Source organism: Poecilia mexicana, unplaced genomic scaffold, assembly GCF_051168715.1.
Source record: "Poecilia mexicana isolate PSO_F unplaced genomic scaffold, ASM5116871v1 scaffold_2, whole genome shotgun sequence".
NCBI lineage: Eukaryota > Metazoa > Chordata > Actinopteri > Cyprinodontiformes > Poeciliidae > Poecilia > Poecilia mexicana.
This window is the reverse complement of record NW_028263371.1, coordinates 25,923,710-25,941,599: the sequence shown is the minus strand read 5'-3', so window position 1 is coordinate 25,941,599 and position 17,890 is coordinate 25,923,710. Positions and strand designations below refer to the sequence as shown.

The 17,890-nt window shown below is 43.1% G+C and overlaps 1 protein-coding gene across 6 annotated transcripts in view; it reads left to right on the top strand.

The window, feature by feature from the left end:
* Positions 1-17,890, top strand: part of LOC106914654 (R3H domain-containing protein 1-like) — a 41,832-nt gene that overhangs the window by 4,590 nt on the left and 19,352 nt on the right. For 5 of the 6 annotated variants that reach the window (XR_015765537.1, XM_088013473.1, XM_088013478.1 and 2 more), the window contains exons 2-4: positions 3,164-3,296; positions 9,231-9,423; positions 17,134-17,263. Coding sequence is in view for 5 of the 6 variants with exons in the window: in XM_088013473.1 (XP_087869599.1) it covers positions 9,271-9,423; positions 17,134-17,263 (283 nt within the window). In the remaining variant the exon portion in view is untranslated. The remainder of the gene's footprint in view (positions 1-3,163; positions 3,297-9,230; positions 9,424-17,133; positions 17,264-17,890) is intronic. The other variant, XM_088013472.1, reaches the window with a different exon arrangement.

The window sequence follows — 17,890 nt, the reverse complement described above, 5'->3', positions numbered from 1 at the left end:
TTAGTAAACTTGTATTCTGAACTTTTTGAGTCAAATAGAAATCAGAAAACGGGTAGGGGCTTAAATTGGTTTAATGTACTTCTTTTTTTTTTCTATTATTCAGAGCTGCTGCCTTTATCAAAGGATATTTTCCTATTTATTTTACAAAAAAGTCCTGAGAGTCAGCTGATCAAACCTCAAAGAAATCCTGAAATCAGTATCAGCTAGAGGCACTCCTGATTGGTGCATCTGTACTTTTAAAGGGGCACTTTATGAAAAATGTAAAAAATTGTTGGATTTCTGGTGGTTGAATATAAAGTTTGTTTAAAAAGTCGCTTGTTGTTTCTCATACCAATCTACTGAATCAATCTCCTCCTGTTGAGTTATTTTCCAGCGTTCCCTCCCTTTTTTTCCTCTCTCTCTTTATCACGCCCGGCTGTTTTGCTCACAAAGGTTAAGGCTCTCTCCTTTCTGCCCTCCTGTTCTTTCTTTTATCAACTCACCTTTTCGCTCTCCGCTGAGAATAGAACCAGGGCAGATAGAGGAAGGGTATCGAGGGTCCTCCAGCTCAAGCGGAGCTGGTTATCGCCTCCGATCCACGCATAGCTGAGCAGAAAAGAGCAGGGAGAAGCGGAGGTGTGGGAGGGAAAGGTCAGCTCTTAGAGGAGAGAGAGAGATGTGCAGTGGGGAAGGAAAATAAGTAGAGGAGTGTGCAAGAGGCTCTTGAGCTCTTCAGAGTGATGGAGAAATTTCTCACTAGTTTTGTTGTTGAACAGTAGAGCCCTGGTGTTTGATTAATTTAGCTCGGCTGATGGCTGCACTCTCACCAAATTGCAAACCAAATTTGACCCCGACGCTGCGCGGCGGCCAGACCCACCGCACCTTGGGCATGATTTCTCTCCTTTCAGATCGCAATTAATCATTTCCAGATTGGCCGCATCGTCCATATTTGCATTTCAATGCGGCCACAAATGCGCGTTTAACTGGATGGCAGAGTTTTTGACGCATCTCGGTGTTGCGCGAAGCTGCCAGCGTGACACTGAGCGGTGCCTCTTTAAGGGCGCTGCACTCTGCGGTGATTTTAATACCAACGAGCCACTCCCTGTCAGCCCCAGCACAATGCCAGACGGCGCTGTGGCAGGCAATGCGCCTCCGCTACAAGTTCACCGCCGCGTGAGATTGTGAGGAGGCTTTTGCAGCACGAGAGCTTGTTGGGAGCTGTTGATCTCCTGTCAAACAGGGGGGAGATGCTTCCCTGCTTCCTTGTCTTGTGTGTCAAAACATTTTTTTTTAAACAAGGGGATTGGGGTGCATTATTAACCACACACACACACACACACACACACAAAGAGGCTCAGTGTGAAGTCCTGCAGCCATCCGGCTAAGCCTAGGCTGCACCGTCTGCTCAGAAAACCTGGAGCGCCGGCAGTCAGACTTGACCGCGCCGCTGTCGGAAGGACTTTCACACTCTTGAGTGATGGAGGACGGCGCAGTAACGCAGGAAAAAAGGTTTCATCATATTTCCATTTCAGACACAGCTGACATCACTTCACATTGCAACGCAAGAGTGCATACAGTTTCCCACTCTAGGTAGTTTTTAGGAAGTGCTAGGTGCTTTCCAATAACGGAGCACCTATAAAGGGGGTGGGGCTCTTTATTCTGGAGTAGTTTTGGGAGGAGGGGGGTTTGCATAAAGATCAGGAACATGTCGAGATGGAGATCGGCCACGGAGACGGAGGCCAAGAAAGGAGAACATAAACGTAGGGAGCTGGAGCAATTCATTCAATCATTCGCTTCTGGGGTTTATTGGACTACGATCTATTAAGATGTATTGTAAACGGCGATAAAATAGATTTGATTTGTTTCAGCCTTAATCTGATGTTTGTGACAGATCCACCACTTTTAATCAGAAGTAAGTAAAACTGAGCCAATATGAATCATTTTTTAGCGTATAACTATCGGTCCGATAAGTAAAACTGGGCGGATATTAGTGTCCAATGTTTACTTCTATCTTGTTGCTGTTGGTGTTTCGGGTTGGAAGGGGGTTGGTCACATGTTTAAGTCACATGATGCCGATGCAGTGCGGGATTATGGGAGTGTTAGAGCAGAAAAGCAATGCAGATGGTGTAATTTTCAGATCGGTGCATTCATATTAAATCGGATTATTCCCATTTACACATTAAAGGACGTCCCTTATGCTTGAGTTTTTTTATTAATTTTGCTTCAGCGTTCATGTTAGTTTATGTTTGGGTTGTGAATGATGGTAGGTTATGTTTTTGATGCACCTAACCAATAGAGAGAGAGAGGTGGAGAAGTGGGAGGGGTCACTGATCACGGCTTAGCAGATTCCGATCTCTGCTGATTGGTTGGTACGTTTCTAGTCATAACGTCAAACTTTTGTAACACAAATGTTGAGCAGTGTTAATAAATTACGTATTTGACAATTGACTAAAGGTGGAAACTGCACAAGTTTCCTGTTCATTTATTGCGTCTAATGAAATTCTTGTTGTTTTGTTTGCAAACGATGTTTACGTCAGTCCTGTTTTTCTGAGTTTAACAATGAAAATCAAGTAAAGTTTAGAGACGTATTTAATAGATTGATTGCTGGTAAAAATGTAGTAAACCCTCCGTTTTTGAATCTTAATTTAATTCCTATCACAGAACCTGGAAGATTGTTTTTCCTTTCGTCTTTTATTCCTTACAACAAATCCGTATCGTCCAGAACAGCCTGATTGGTGTGTCTCCACTCATTCTGTTGGTCCCAGATGTCTGCCTCCCTCTGCCAGTGCATTGTTGGACGTGAAAAGGAAAAGATATTGTCTGCTAGACAAAATGAAATTTATGTGCCACCCACTGGCAGTAATGTTATCTTTACCCATTGCTTTCTGAATGTCTGCATGCTTGGTTTTTCCAAGGTTGGCAGGGGGTGCCTTCTCCTGTTGCCTCCCCAATCTCTGTGCTCATCCATTATTTATGGTGCGGCAGCACGCACAGGCCCAGAAATAAACACTCGCCACCACTTTTCCCTTTTCCTCCCGCCTCCGACACGCGAATCCTCCAGAGCTGCTGACACCCTGACCACTGTCAGTCCGCCTGAACTCGGTGACAGCGCTGCGGCTGACCTCTGACTCCACCACCCCGACACTAACCCCTCCGTTCCCTCCCTCGTCGTTCTCGGTTGCAGGTCGGCAGGGGTCATGAGGGTGTTGGAGGCCCCGCTCGCTGTGCAGAGCAGCTGAAGCAGACATGGGCAAAGAAGTCTTGGAGGGCATCGGAAGGCTCGGCCACAGCTGCATCCACCACTGGCTACACAACAAGTAGGTGTGCTCCTTATTTCACTCATACAAGACCAGTCAGTTAGTTAGGATGACCTAAAATTAGTTTACTTTTAGAAGAAAGCTCATCTTCATACTTTGACTCAAATGTCTAAAAGCTATTTTTGAGGGAAATGCTAACCCAAACCAACCTTTGAAAGTAAATGTCACAGCATTTTTGTTCAGTTTGACGAGGCACACCCACGACTGATTCTGCCTTCCCCCTTAGAACCAATAAAGTCACTTAAAAAGAACCTGCAAGACAACATGAAGTAGGCTAAAAGATCTGAAAAAGCAACACAGATACTACCATATTCTCAAGAATTTCAGGAACTGTCCAGAACTGACATCTGAGTCTGTAAAACCACAGAATTATCCACAATTAGTCCTAAAATCGCACGAAAGGCCCATCAAGAAGGTCGCAAAAAAACCCTAATCGACATCTAAAACACTTCAGGCCTCGTTTGCATCATTTGAGGCCAGTAATCAGGATTCACCAATAGGAAAGTGAGACGGCCTTGATCAGACTTTGACCAAAATGAACACAGAAGTCTGTTTCTGTCTGTGGCAGTAGTGTGATAGTCCTTAGCTGGCCTGCTGCTTCAGAACCTGAACAAATTCATCTAATTTCCCTAAAACCACGAACAACTCCCACCAACCAGTTTGTGATCAGAGCGCTTGAGTTAAACCAGTGATCTGAGATGAAATGCGCATATTAGTGTCATCATCACTGTGTGTGAGTGACGGCATTTAATTATTGAGACACTGTTCACATTAATAATTATAAAAGAAGGCTGCCTTCTCCTCTGCATCAGCAGTTTAGACCATTCATGTAAACTCCAGCAGCGCATCAAGTCAGATATTGGAGAACTTTTTATGTAATATGGCAGAAATGTAAGGCTGATGGGGTTCTGGCATGCTGCAATATGTGAAGTCACTCAAATCAGTAAAAGCACTTCATCATTTCATCACATGAATAACACCCGACAACAAATTGAGAAAGTGCTGCTGCCTTATTTTATGCACCTTGTCTCTGTTGGTGTGACTAAAAGAATTACTAAATGAAAAATGGGACTTTTATCTACGTATGAGAAACAAACAAGAAGCCTTTTTTTTTTTTTTTTTTAGCTTGCAGTGCTCCTTTACCATCTTGTTGTCCTACTGCTATCTGCAGAAAAACACAGCTCTGTCAGAAACAACCAATCAGAGCCAGGAGGCGGGTCTTAGCGCTGTGAATCACACTCTACTGCACTCAGGCTAGTTAGCATGGCCACCAGTGATGATGGATAAAATACTTTTCCTATAGCAATAAGTTGTTTCTGAGGTTGATTGGCAGCGCTAAGACCCTCCTCCTGTTTCTGATCTGTTGTTTTTTTGTCACCGTCAGGAAATTGTGATAGTTTGAGCAGATATCTAAAAAAAACAAAACAAAGTTACATACTGCAGCTTTGAATCGTGATCGCAGACCTTATGAAATTGTTCCAACCCATCACTGCTTGTCTGCACATGGAAAAGTGTCTAAAAGTTTTGTTTTAGGACAAACATTGCGTGTCCAGAGGTTTAAAAGTAAAATATCACCAAAACTATTGCAAAGTAGAACAGACAGTTATGCAATTCTTGAGTGCACTCTCCACTTTCTAAAGGACAAATAAAAAATGGCAGGCGGTTGACTATATAAAGTGTTCTAAGGTAAGTATGACGAATCAAACTACTTCAGATCAAGCACATCATGTACTCTGACACACTCGATTGGCTCAAATCTAAGAATGATCCACACAGGCAGTGGCTTCATCATCCATAATGCATCATTACAGAGCTGCAGGAGACCATAAATGTGTATACTTTCATGTTTAAAAGAAATCATGGCGAAGTCTCCTTTCAGTCCTCACTCATGAGAGATCAGCTCGCCGCTCGCTAAATTCCTTAATGCAACGCCGCGGACAAGATAATGATCCATATTACTTATGCAGTCAGAACATCAGGGATTCTAAACAGGCCTGCGCCGCAATTACCGCAGCCGGGAGAGACGAGACGGCGAAATGCGAATACATCAAACACCTGAAGCCAAATTTAGTGTAATTCTCTTCTCCCCTGATAAAACGCGTTTGGAGGAATGAAGTATTCGGCGAGGGACAAAATGGCAATCCATCACGAGCCCTGCTCTCGAAAATATCTGTCCAGTGTTGCAAATCTTCAACTCCAGAGACTTCACTCATCAAAGTGTCAACGGCGGACTCTAAATATTCAGTGACGCGCGCCACACTCTAGAGTATTAAGCTGTTTTTTTTTTTTTTGTTTTGTTTCTTTCTTCAGAATGTAAAAATAATGTAAAGCAGCAAGCCGGCGCTGCTTTTGTCAAAACCTCTGACAGGTCATTGAATTTCAACATCTGACTCTGGAGTGCCGCGGCAAATTTCAGCTAACCTCTTAGCCTCTGGTGGCGCCGGGTTAGCATTGCGCGCGCGCTGGCAAAGGCGCTCCAGAGAGCCGTCGGAAGAAGTCAATTACACTGACATAGAGGAATTGGATACCGCCTCTGTGAAGGCGGGCAGTCCCACTCGCCAGCTCAGCTCTTTTGGGAGGGGAAGAGATAAAACAATCAAGTCCTATCCAGCCGCTTTGCTGCTTAGCCATCAGATAGGGAAATGACTCTGATCAGTGACACCCAAATGGGTTAAGGGTCCTTCTGATTGGTTGAAGGCCGGATGACACACACACTCAGCAGGATCACGTACGCATCAAAGCGCAACGTAAGCGCTTTCATGTGTGAATTGGGTTCTAATGTGCAAAGTGACTCTGAAGTGCACCATTTCTAATTAACCTATTAATCATAGCTCTCATGTACCAGATGTCTGCCCTCCCCTTTTGTGCATCTGTGTGTATGTTCTCCCCTGCATGGGGCCGGCGCTAAAAGAGCAGATCAGCAGGATGAGCTCACACCAGGACTTCAACAAAAGGGGAAGGTCGTGGCGTTGCACGGAGGCGTCGAATGCGAGTCCAAGAACGGCACAAGGCGTTTTCTGCTGGCTAATCGGCGGCCATGTTGTTCTTATTGGAAACCCTGCTGAGTTTAAAGCTCGACGTTTAATGTGTCGTCTTCTACTGGCGAAATATCAGAGCAGCTGACTGTTTTTATAATCTGTCCTATTTGGATTGTAAAATGAGAATACAAGTTTGAAATTATTTAAGTACTTCCTAATTGCTATGACAGACAATATTAGCAGTACATTTAGAAGATATGATGAGCTAGGGGAAATTTTTACATAAAAGTAAAACAAAAACATACAATTATTATTTTTCTTGTTGCAGTTGTTGCTAGGCGTTGTGGCAGGAATGGTAGCATTAGAAGCTTTAATTTATCAATTTAATATTTTCCTTTTATTCGTTTTAATGCTAATGGTATTAGCAAGAACATATATATATATATATATATATATATATATATATATATATATATATATATATATATATATATATATTTAAGTAATTAGTTTACTTATTACTATTCAGAAGATGGATTTTATTTTATTTTTTTTTGGTTTGGTACAATCAATGATGCAAAAATACAAAAGCGTTTAAATGTAATTCCTGTTTAAGTGCGTATTACACAAAATGCTATATATGTTTTAAAGCAGGGGTCCCCAAACTTTTTCCTGTGAGGGCCACATAACTTTTCCCTTCTCTGGTGGGGGGCCGGAGATTGTTGATGGGGGGGGGGGGAGCGTTTCCCGATTGATTTTTACCCAGAAAGCACATGGGCAAAACCCATGAGTGAAACGGTCACTGGGACTGACTAGTTATATATTCCACTGAGGGAATGTAACTTTAACATATTAATTTCTCATGTTAACATAAAGGCTCGTTTTGAAGTATAAGCTGCTACTTACTTACAGGCATTGCTTCGAAGAATTCGACCTGGAATGCGGCGTTCATAACAGACACGTGTTCATCTGCTCTACCGCTAGCAAACAACCGTACTGATTAAATAACATAAAAGTCAAGCAGTTCCCTAAAAGTCCAACAGATGGCAGCAATGCTGCCCACAGTTTACAGGACACACTTCCTGCTCAAGAGCCCCCTGGTGGTTGAAGAAAAATCCACATATAATCCAGAAAATACAATAAATGAAAAAAAATCTGAATGCTCTCTGGTATTGTTCAGGGGGCCGGACCAAATGTGGAGGCGGGCCGGATCTGGCCCGCGGGCCGTAGTTTGGGGACCCCTGTTTTAAAGCAATAATAGGCTAGTGTCCTGAAATATGTTGGTCTATATATTTATTCAACCAGGCTGCGGTCGGTTCCCTCAAACCTAGCTAAGACTGCTTGGTGGCGCTCCTTTTATTTTCCATAGAAAATTCTTATCGCTTCGGTATTTTTAATTTTTTTTGTCTTCTCAACAAGATTTTGAAAACTGTAACTACTTAGAGCCATTTTTGCTTTGTAAAACTCCAGGAAAAACCTTTTCAAAAGAGCTGATTTCTAAATGCCTCGCTAACACACCAGCATCCAAATCAATTTTCTCACACAGGGAAACTGTCCGCCTGCGGCGTGTCGTCCAGTCATGTCCATTGTCTGAAGCTGAACAGCTGCAAAGCCGTGAGCCTGTGAAGAATAAGTAGTGACTGATGACCACAGACTGTGCTGGTGACATCAGCGGCCTCCCTCTTCTTTGTTCTTGCCTCTGCAGCGGCGACCTTGTTGTTAGAAACTTTCTTGCTTGTCAAAAGCAGGCATCGCTAATTTAGTCTGGATTCCATTCAGGGGGAAAACCATTAATAACACCGGTAACACTTTTGTTAATCCAGCAATGAAAACTCAAGCTGGAGGTCAAATCAAAAGCCTCTTGTGTGGCAGAGATGTGTTTAACAGAGCGATTACTCCTGCAGAACTGCAGCTCTGTTTTTTTTGTTATTTTTTTTAGATGCTGCTAGAACAGCAGAGTAAACACCCATAAGTACATGTGGACCGACGGAGAACAGATGTTTCCACTGTGGGGCTGATTTCATATGAATAATTTAATTTATCACTTCATAGTCTGCCGCTATGGCATCAAATTAATTGACACATTTTCTTTCTACAGAGCCTAATGCTGAGGGGAAACTTGCACCGATTCGGTTTTTACCAGCTGATGCGGAAGTGTGAATTTCAGATTTTTCTTTTAGTGAACTGTAACAAATTGACAGTTTAAAAAAAATAAAAAACTTTGGCTACAGGTTCGTTGGCAAAAATAAAATTAATGGAATAACAAAATTATCCCTATTTATGCATCAGATGTCTCGTACTTTTATCTCAATTTCACTTAACTCGAAGCAAAACATGTTGAAGTGTGATAAGTGGATAAAATGGGACCAGCCAGTTTGGATACATTTCATGATAAAAGATTAAAAGTTACATTTCTCAGTAATTTCCATTTTGATGAAGAAAAATAGTGCCGTTTTTTTTTTTTTTTTTTTTTCATTATTTATACAAGCATTTAGTATTTCCTGAGTTTCTTTGTAATTGAGATCGCTCACTGTAAACAATAAAAGAAAAGTTGGTTCAGCAAAAGATGAATGCTGCACCGGTCAGGTGGACAATAATCAAAATATTTTCCTTCTCAGCTCTCGCTGATGAAGTTTAAATGTTGAAATAATTGCCTATTTTTTGTACTATCGATCACTTAGATGTTGGATTTGTTGTTGTTTTTAATTGTAGAAATGAAACACAAGAGTCTGAATGCGTTTCTGAACCAACCAAAACTGGAATCGGCTGGTCGGTCCACCTGATCGGTGCATCTCCGTTAGAGAGTTCACTGCATTTTAAAAACATTTTTGTTCATCAGATTGAAGGTTGGCAAACCCGAGCGTACACTGTTCTGTGCTAACAACAATTAACTTAAACAAATATTACCGGTTCAAGGGGAAACTACCTTTAACAGCATCTTGTTCCCGTCTCCTAGGTTCCCAGTATTCGCCAGCATCTCCCAGTAAGACTTTGCGATGAGAATGTCCGATATCGCGGATGCTGAAACGATGAAGGTTCCTGAGGACGCCGCGTCACCCGCCAGAGACAACACCGCCAAGCCCGAGGTCCGCGACCAGAGCCATGGCAGCAAGGAAGAACATGGCGGCAACAACAAGAAGGACATTCAGGTAATGAGCTACGCTGGAGCCGAGCGAGGCGCCGGGAAAGCACGGTGGCCGGCGCCTTCGTACATGACATGATTGAGCACTACTGTGAAAGCAGGTGTCACTTTGAGAGAGTCTCCCAGCAGCCGGGACACATGACAGCCTCGGCAAACATTTTGACTCCTTCTCCGCGCTCATTTCCATGAAAACTCAGGAGCTGTCAACGTCAAAACCCTCCACTTCCCCCCTCACCGCCCGGGGGGATCTCCTGTCACCTGCGGCATTCAAGCTTTTCCCCGGCGAAGAAAGTGGGGGGGGAAAAAAAATAATAATTTCTGAAAATTGTAATCTTTGACAATCTGAGATAATAACGAGGGCCTCGACTCTGCCTTTCTTAACTGCTAAGGTCAGTCGGTGACATTCAATGACGTGCGCCTGCTGCGAATCAATTGTGAAAGATCAGGACACTAAAGGAATGATCTATTGGGGATTCAGGACAGCTGAGATCACTTTCAGTAAAACTGCTAATTAATTAGGTGTATGTCACTGGAACACTGTGCACTGGGACTTCATGAAATTTGCACTTGTTAATTTGATTTCCCAAATTAAAACCGGAGCCGACTGAATTAGACAACTAAATCCCCTCCCCGACACAAAAAAATCCCCCTGTAAAACAACGTGAAATCCCTCTTAAGTGTTTTCAAAGAGCCAAAATCCACTAAAGGCAAAAACAATCTCTGGCTACAGCCTAAAAATAGGATTCAGGCCAATCTGGCCTTGTGGTTGGAGACGGCGGGGAGAGCGAGAGAGAGTCAGGCAGGCAGATAATCGGGAGCTGAAATCCTGGCTTATCTACCAACTTCCTGCTTCTTTGTAACCCTGAGGAACAGAATGACACCAGCATGTGGGGGAGCAGCAGGAGAGAGCGGAGGGGAAGGCAGATGGGCGGAGAGGTTGTGAGGCGGGGAGGGGGATTACAGGAGGAAGGCGAAAAGGCATCGGTAGTATTATGGCAAAACAAAGCTAGGATGTTAAAGTGGGGGAAATTGTTCATTTTCCAGTTAATTTGATTAAGTGCAGGGAAATGTCGCAGAGGTGGCAGGATTAACTAGTCGTTTTCTAGCAAGGAAGTCCAAACATTCACATTTTATAGCATTAAAACCATAAACTGGGATGTATTTTTTGGCTGTTTTTATGTGATAGATGAACTCAAATAAGTGAATAATAATAATAATATAGCACACTTTATATTTTGTAGTCTGTTTATTTTTTTCCCAAAGTGTCAAAATAGTGCTGAAATATATACAATATTGCATATCAGCCATCACAATATCACATTTTTATATGGGTGCAGCCTTAATATATATTGTATATATATATTGTAATTGTCCAGTTGAAAATATTTGGGGAAAAATGGAAAAAATCTCCGTTTGTAGGTGTTGAAATATCCAGCACACTTCCTTTTTATTCATCTTTTGTTTTTTAACCACATACTTTACAACTATGCTGGTTTGTGGATGTAACTTGACAGAAAGCGTAAGAAGCCCCAGCGGTCTGCCCGTGTCCGACCTCTCCAGCAGCTCGTGAACCAGTTCCCGTTTCTTTGCACAGCTGCGTCGGTTTAACCACCTCAGGCTTTCACAGTGGGAGAAATATAGGAGCAATTCAAACAAGGAGACGGTTGTAGGAAGGTAGCACTGGAGGTACGTCGGAATGACTTTGTCGCCATCTGCCCCAAGCTCTCCTGCTCCGTCCTTCGTGGCGGGGCAGGTGGCCGGGCGGGCGCCCCACTTTTGCTGACTTCAGCCCTTTCCTTCTTCCCCCGCCACCCCCCCATTCCTTTATCTCCTGCCGGCATTGTTCATTCCCCTCCGGCCCCACACCGCTCAATTAGCCGGTGTATCGGTGCGCTCACAGTCCCAGCCCGCTCCCCTGCATCCGTATCACCTGATATAGAGCGGGGCGCGGCAGGTCACAGGCGAACAGCAGCCCATTTCAATTTTTTATAGGTGTTATTTGCCCCTCGAGCTCGTCGATGGAGAGGAGGAGGGGTTGTCCTTTTGATTTTTTTTTTTTTTTTTTAGAGGACAAGTGGGAGGACAGAGGAGTGTGTGTGTAAAGATCCATGTTGGGATTAGGAAGCAGAGGCCCTCTCTCTGCCTTCCACTCTCCTGCGTGCCGCTGAGTTGCCTTCTGTTTTCTCAGAGACGCACACAGAGAGGCAGCAGCGCATAAAGCTGTCTCGCACGCCGATGGGTGGCCTGTGTCGCATCTCATCCCGAATGGGAGCGCTCGCTTCGCAGCGCAAACGCTGATCCAAATGTCTTGCAGCCAAACACCTGAAGGGAGTTTAGTGTCTTCAGATATTACCTCACCAGCCAAAGAAAGAGGAAATGTGCATTACGGCTCTGACCATTATTTTAGTTATCGATTATTCTGATTAATAAAAAAAAAAACTGGCACAAATGGCCTTCAAGGTTTCCCTGGGAAAGCCCGGTGTTTGGGTGCTAGGGCAGTCGTTCATCCAGCGCCCCGTCGTGTTTTTGAGTTAAAAAATGTTTCAAGTTGGCATGAAATTTGAAAATATCACTTGATAATTATGTGTTATTGAAAGATTGGAAGATTAATACCCGAACACTAACTAATAAAGTCTTAAAAATGCAAACATTTTAAAAAGACTTAAAAAACAAAAAAACAAAAGCAATGCTAAGCTTTGTGGGAGCACAAGTAAAGCCTGGTGGCCCGCCAGGCTCATAATACACTGGGGGAAACCCTGGGTCTTTATTCTCCAGTTAAAGGCCCAGCAAAGGAGTTGATAATTATTTCAATTATTGATTTCTCAGCCATAATGTGCATTTATTTTCTTTCTTTTAGAAAAACTAACAAGTGAAAAAAACAAACAAAAAAAACACAGCGCATCACCTTGAACGCCGTCTCCATTATGAAACATGGTGGTGGCAGCATCAGGCAGTACGGACACAGAATCTGGTCGCTTTAAAATCTTGGGGCAGATTTTCTTTTGCACTTAGAGATGTAATATTTCAAAGAGAATTTAATTTTTAATTTCACAGATAAGTGTCACTTTAGTTTTTTCGCGCTCTTAATGTCTTTGTTCTTGACAGAGGCATGAAAAAAGCATTACATCCCTTAGTTTTTTGCCTGTCTAAATTGTTTAAGTCACTCAAAGCCTTTTTGTGGAAATCTGGGGCATTCATGTATAATTTAGAAATCCTTCACTTCCTGAAGTAGCAGCCCCTCCGTTCGCCTTCAAACTTTGTGTGGTTTGTGTTTTATTGTGTGTTTTCTGTGCACTTGTTCCCCCCTTCCCCCCCATCTCTCACCTCTGGACAGCCTGTGAAGTACTCCAAGGTATGACTCGCTTGAACCCTGCATGTTGTAGGATGCTTCATCCTGTCTCATGTGCGTTTGGATGGCGTTCATTTTCTCCACGTTTGAAGCCGTACACCTGTTTCCTGTCAAGACGTCTGTGTGTGCTGCCGCAGATGTCTGGAGATCCTTTGCACAGCTATATGTTGAGATGCACAGGGAGACTAGTTTGGACGCTTCTTTGAGCTCGCCACTTTGATTTCTCCCTTGAAATTCAGTTTTCTTTTTCATTTTTGGCAGCTCATAGATCAGTCAAAACATTCGCTCGCTGAAAAGTGCGTTTTGCTTGCAGCTGTGGACCATCGTTCGTCATCGATGCGCAATATTGATGCATTTGTGTGTGCATGGTTTCTAACTGTGCCCACCTACCTGAATCCTTCCCCCCATTAGTCCAGTACCAGGCTAAAGCTGGTGCGGAGTCTGGCAGTGTGCGAAGAATCCTTTCCTCTCCCTATTCCTGAACCTTCTGCTGCACCTCAGGTAAACATTTCCCTGAATATCTCCAGTCTATATAGATGTTGCTATAGATGTTGTTCTAAGCATTTGTTTGGGAGGGTTTTGATTTTACCAGTCATACAGTATCTCTGGTACTCATCAATACTCATATTTTTTTTCACAACCTCATACATAAACCCAGTATGTGGCATGGGTAAACCCAGCTAATTTGAATCGTATCCAGTGACATTTGAATTCCAGCTTGGAAAGACCGTCAAGGACTCTCATTTCATCTATAAAACCTTTGAAAAACCTGTCTCCAGATATTTCTTGGCTCAGCTTAGACCCGTCATCTGATGTGTCTTGTTCAGTGATGGTTGGGTTTCAGGATTCCTTGCCTTGCCCACGTCTCTGAGCTCTGAACATCTTGTACTTCTAGCTATTCCAGGTAGGTTGCAGTTCTGGAATACGACAGGACTGGGAGATAATGACTTCCTGGTTGCTTCATGCTTGATTCACTTCAACTTCTTGACTTCTTGTTCCTCAACACGAGTCTTATGACTCTTTTGACCATTTTCAACCAAAACATTTGATGGTTCTGTGATTATGCACCAATATCTTAGTAATTTCAGATGTTATGCATCCCTCTAAGAGTCTTTTGGTCATTTTTGACTTTTCATAATTTTGACTAAAAGAAAAGAACCTCCACACCTTGATTCAGAGTGTTGACTTCCTTAACACTCGGCCTGAATTTAGAAAATATGCCCAAGTTGATTTTGAATACCCAAAGCTTTTTAAAAAGCTGATTGTCTTTGCCGTGATATGTTTAAACATTGTGGTTGCTAAGCTCCTGATCAGTTAGGCTCCATTTTATTTTGCAAAAATTACAGTCAAAATGATCAAACCGTAACCAATGGGAAAGATCTGATGACTCTAGACCAGAGATGGCGCTGAATTGTGCTGCTGCTTGTCAGATCTTCACATTAACAAGTTAATATGAATACCCTGCATTGTCTGAGCCTTATCTTTATCATTCATTTATTTGCATACAAATGTTAGTACTTGAAAACTTAGCCAGTTTAGTCTGCTTTAATCAAACTCTAGACAGTCGGGTTTGTTTGGGGAGGTAATAGAATTTAAATGAAGACCTAAGAAGTAAACTCTGGTCTGCATACAAACCTCGGTCTCGGGTTGCTAAAGTGAATTCTGGTGCGGCTCAAAAGCATGTGCAACTGCAAGTAGACTGGAGATCGCTCCAAAAGCAAGAAGTGGACAGTAGCACGGGGCATTCTGATACAAGTTGGTACATTCTTGTACAACCAAAACAAATACTAACTAGCGCTAGCATGAAAATATCTTATGGTCTTTTACCAAGGACACAAGAAAACCCTGCAACTGCAAAAATCTGAAGCCAGTCCATTTGTTGTTGGGTTTTTTTTGTGAAGAAGGAAGTTGCGCTCATTTGATGTTTTTGTGTCATTTCCTTCAGTAGTTCTTGATGCAGCGCCACCACAGGCGAGGAGGGGAACTGATTTTTCAATTAGTTTGGATTCTTTGACACAGCGCAGTGCAAAAGAGAACCGCACCAGCTGACAGTGGGACAAATGTTGCAATTTTGATCACTAATCAAACCAAACACAAAAAATGCTGAAATTAAATCAAAAGGAAATTAAATCAAAAGGTGCTAAAATAAATTGAGTTTTAAAGGTGTCCACATGTCACTCAGATCATTGGAAGTTCTTGCACCTTGCAGATATTTTATTATAAACTCCAGCCTACGTCAAAAGAGCTGACCTTAGATCATGAATTTATTTTGGCTCATTAAAACCGGCCAGATAGACCGCTGACGCTTGATTAGCAGCCTTTGTCTGACAGCTATGATTAAATACCCGTCTGCGGCCGCTTTATGAAACCATAGCATCATCAAAACAAAAGAGCGTTGGGCTCCAGCGGCTCGCCTCGCCGGCCGTTACCCCGCCAAATCGATGCCGCATTTACGCCGTTTCTCCAGGCGAAGTCCCCCCCCACCCCACCTCGCCGCCGATCAAACTTCTCCCATTACACGCCGCTCTGCACAACTCCCCACACACACACACATTTCCACACAGGTGAGTCCCGTCCCGTGGCGTCTCAAAGCAAGTCAGCAGCGCGCCCCGTGACCGGAGGGCGCGGCAGTATTCCCGCTTCAGTCTCGCGTCGTCTGCACTCACACGACGTCCTGTATTACCGCCATCAATCATGTCGAGGAAATTACAATTTCCGCACGTCAGCTACAGAGAGCTGTGGAGCGCTTTAATTGAATACTCCTTATATTCCCCCCCCCCCTACTCAACACCCCCTCCTCCACCCATTTCTGTTATTGGTCGAAACTCCTTCTGCGGCAAACTAACCTAGAGGGCTGAGGTAACACAATAAAGGAGGAGAGAGAGAAACGTTAGTGGAGTACAAATCCAGCTCTGTGAGCACTGATTCTCTATCAATCTTCTAAGATCTTCACATCTGAAGGTTTTCCATTGTTCACCACTTCACATTACTGTCTCCTCCGTCAAGTAGGAGCTAACAAAGGGCTTACAGGCTGTCCGAGTCCTGAGAAACCTGGCTGTCAGCTCCGATCCCTGAACCGTAGTCGTCGGCTGTGGGAGGAACAGGGGGGCTTCTGAATGCTTGCCATACCTTTTTTGTTTCAGACTTGACAGCATGCTCATTACACACTCGCAGGACCATCATTTTCCCGCTGTTTTTCCCTTTATCTCGAGGTAAAATGGATGTCAGGAAACAAATGAGGCAGCTCGCAACAGCTGCACATCAGCCCGGCGGTTTCCACGCCGATGCGGAGGGTGGCATTAAGTAGCAAACATCAGCGCTTCTCACCTGGAGAGATGGAGAAAGAGAGGAGGGGAAGGGGAGAAAAAATCCTCTGCTTTGACGAGCGCGCACAAACTTGCTGTCACTTCCAAAGCTCTCCAAGTCTCACACAGGCAATTAGTCAGTCACATCGCTCATTTGCATATTACATTTTCATATACGTTCTGCAGCATCTCATTATCTTGCTGCGCAGCTGTTACAGGGATCAAACTCCTGACCTTTTTTTTTTCTTTTCTGTTATGATCTGCTCTCCCACCACTAGGTTCATTCACTTTTTTTTCCTTTTCCTTTACACCACACATGCAGCCTCCCAGAGACTCTCTGATGTTAACTTCCCAGACTTGTGCTTAATCCACTTACAGTGCAGCGGGAACCTCTCAGCTTTTTTCCCTTTCAGCTTTTGTCAAAGTGCCTGAAAAGCAAATCAGATACAGCTCCGAGTCGAAAAGCGAGCGCGCGGCAAAGAGGAGCCCGTCTCGAGTCAAACTGAGGCCATCTTTTGCAGAAAAAGATTTTCCTCCCGATTCTCTGGATTTTTTCGCAGGATTATGACTAACCCCCCCGTCGTCCTGTCGGATTTTCTGGACCGAAATCTGCAGCGTTGTTTAATTTTAGGCTCCAGATTCATGTATTATTCAGGTGGTTTTAATAAAAACAAGCTAATCTGAAGATTAATTGCCATAGCAATTTGGAATGTGCAGACGCAGGCGCATTATCGCTTGTTTCAGTGATAAACCAGGAGTTTAAGTGTCTCGCCGAGGCTTCTGTAGCACATGCCGTCGTCTAATTAACCCAGAACCGGAGGCAAGATCACGCTCTTATTGAATGCCTCCTTTTCAAATTAAGGCCTTGTCTGTCATACATAGCAGACCTTGGGGGTCACGTTTTGCGTTTGACGCTCTTGGAAAAACGTCGACACCGCTGCACTCTCAGTTTGGGAGGTATTTTTAGTTTATCTGAGTGTTTAAATCAAAGCCATGCTTCCACACAAAGAGCTGACCTTGTAAAACGGACGTCGGCGGGAATTTAATTTCTTTCTTCCCCCAGCAGGATGGACTCCTCCCCCCTCCAGCCTTCGAAAACGAGGAGCGGGGCGCGAAGGACCAAGCCGAGAAAGAAGGCGGCTGCGACAAGGTGGACAAACCGGAGAAGGCGCCGAGAAAAATGCTCTCAAGAGGTAAAGAATGAAAAGAAACCAGAACTTAAACGTCTCTCTTTGGAAGTTTGTCTTCCTTTCACACCATTGTGAAGGTTTAGCGTTTAAGGGCAAAAATAAGTTAAATAAAATTTATTAACTGTCCCACAGCATTACACCTCCTCCACCTTACTTAGCTCTGTGCTTTTCCATGTAAATACCTACAGATGAACAAGCTTCACTGAAAAATCATTTTTTATTTTAATTTCTTATTTTAAAGCCACTTTTTGGAAAATGTATTACCTTTCTTAAAACTATTGCTTTTTAAAATGACTTGTATAGATTAATTACACGTTTCTTAACGAAGCTACGTTTGATATGTGATATAGTTCAACTTGTGACAGAAGCACACTTTATCGTGCTGCAGCTTTTTATACCAAAACTACTTTATTAATGAGAAATGGTTAATAAGCTTTTAATTTTCCTCCCGGTTTCAATTTGTATAAAATAGACAGAAGAAGATTTGAAGTAACGCATTCCATTTTCCATCACTTTTAAAGAAAGTCTTTAGTTTAAAATATGTAAATATTTCCATACATGATAAAAATTTAAACCTTCATTTAAAATGTCTACTTTGTAATATACTGTAATATAAAACACACATGTACA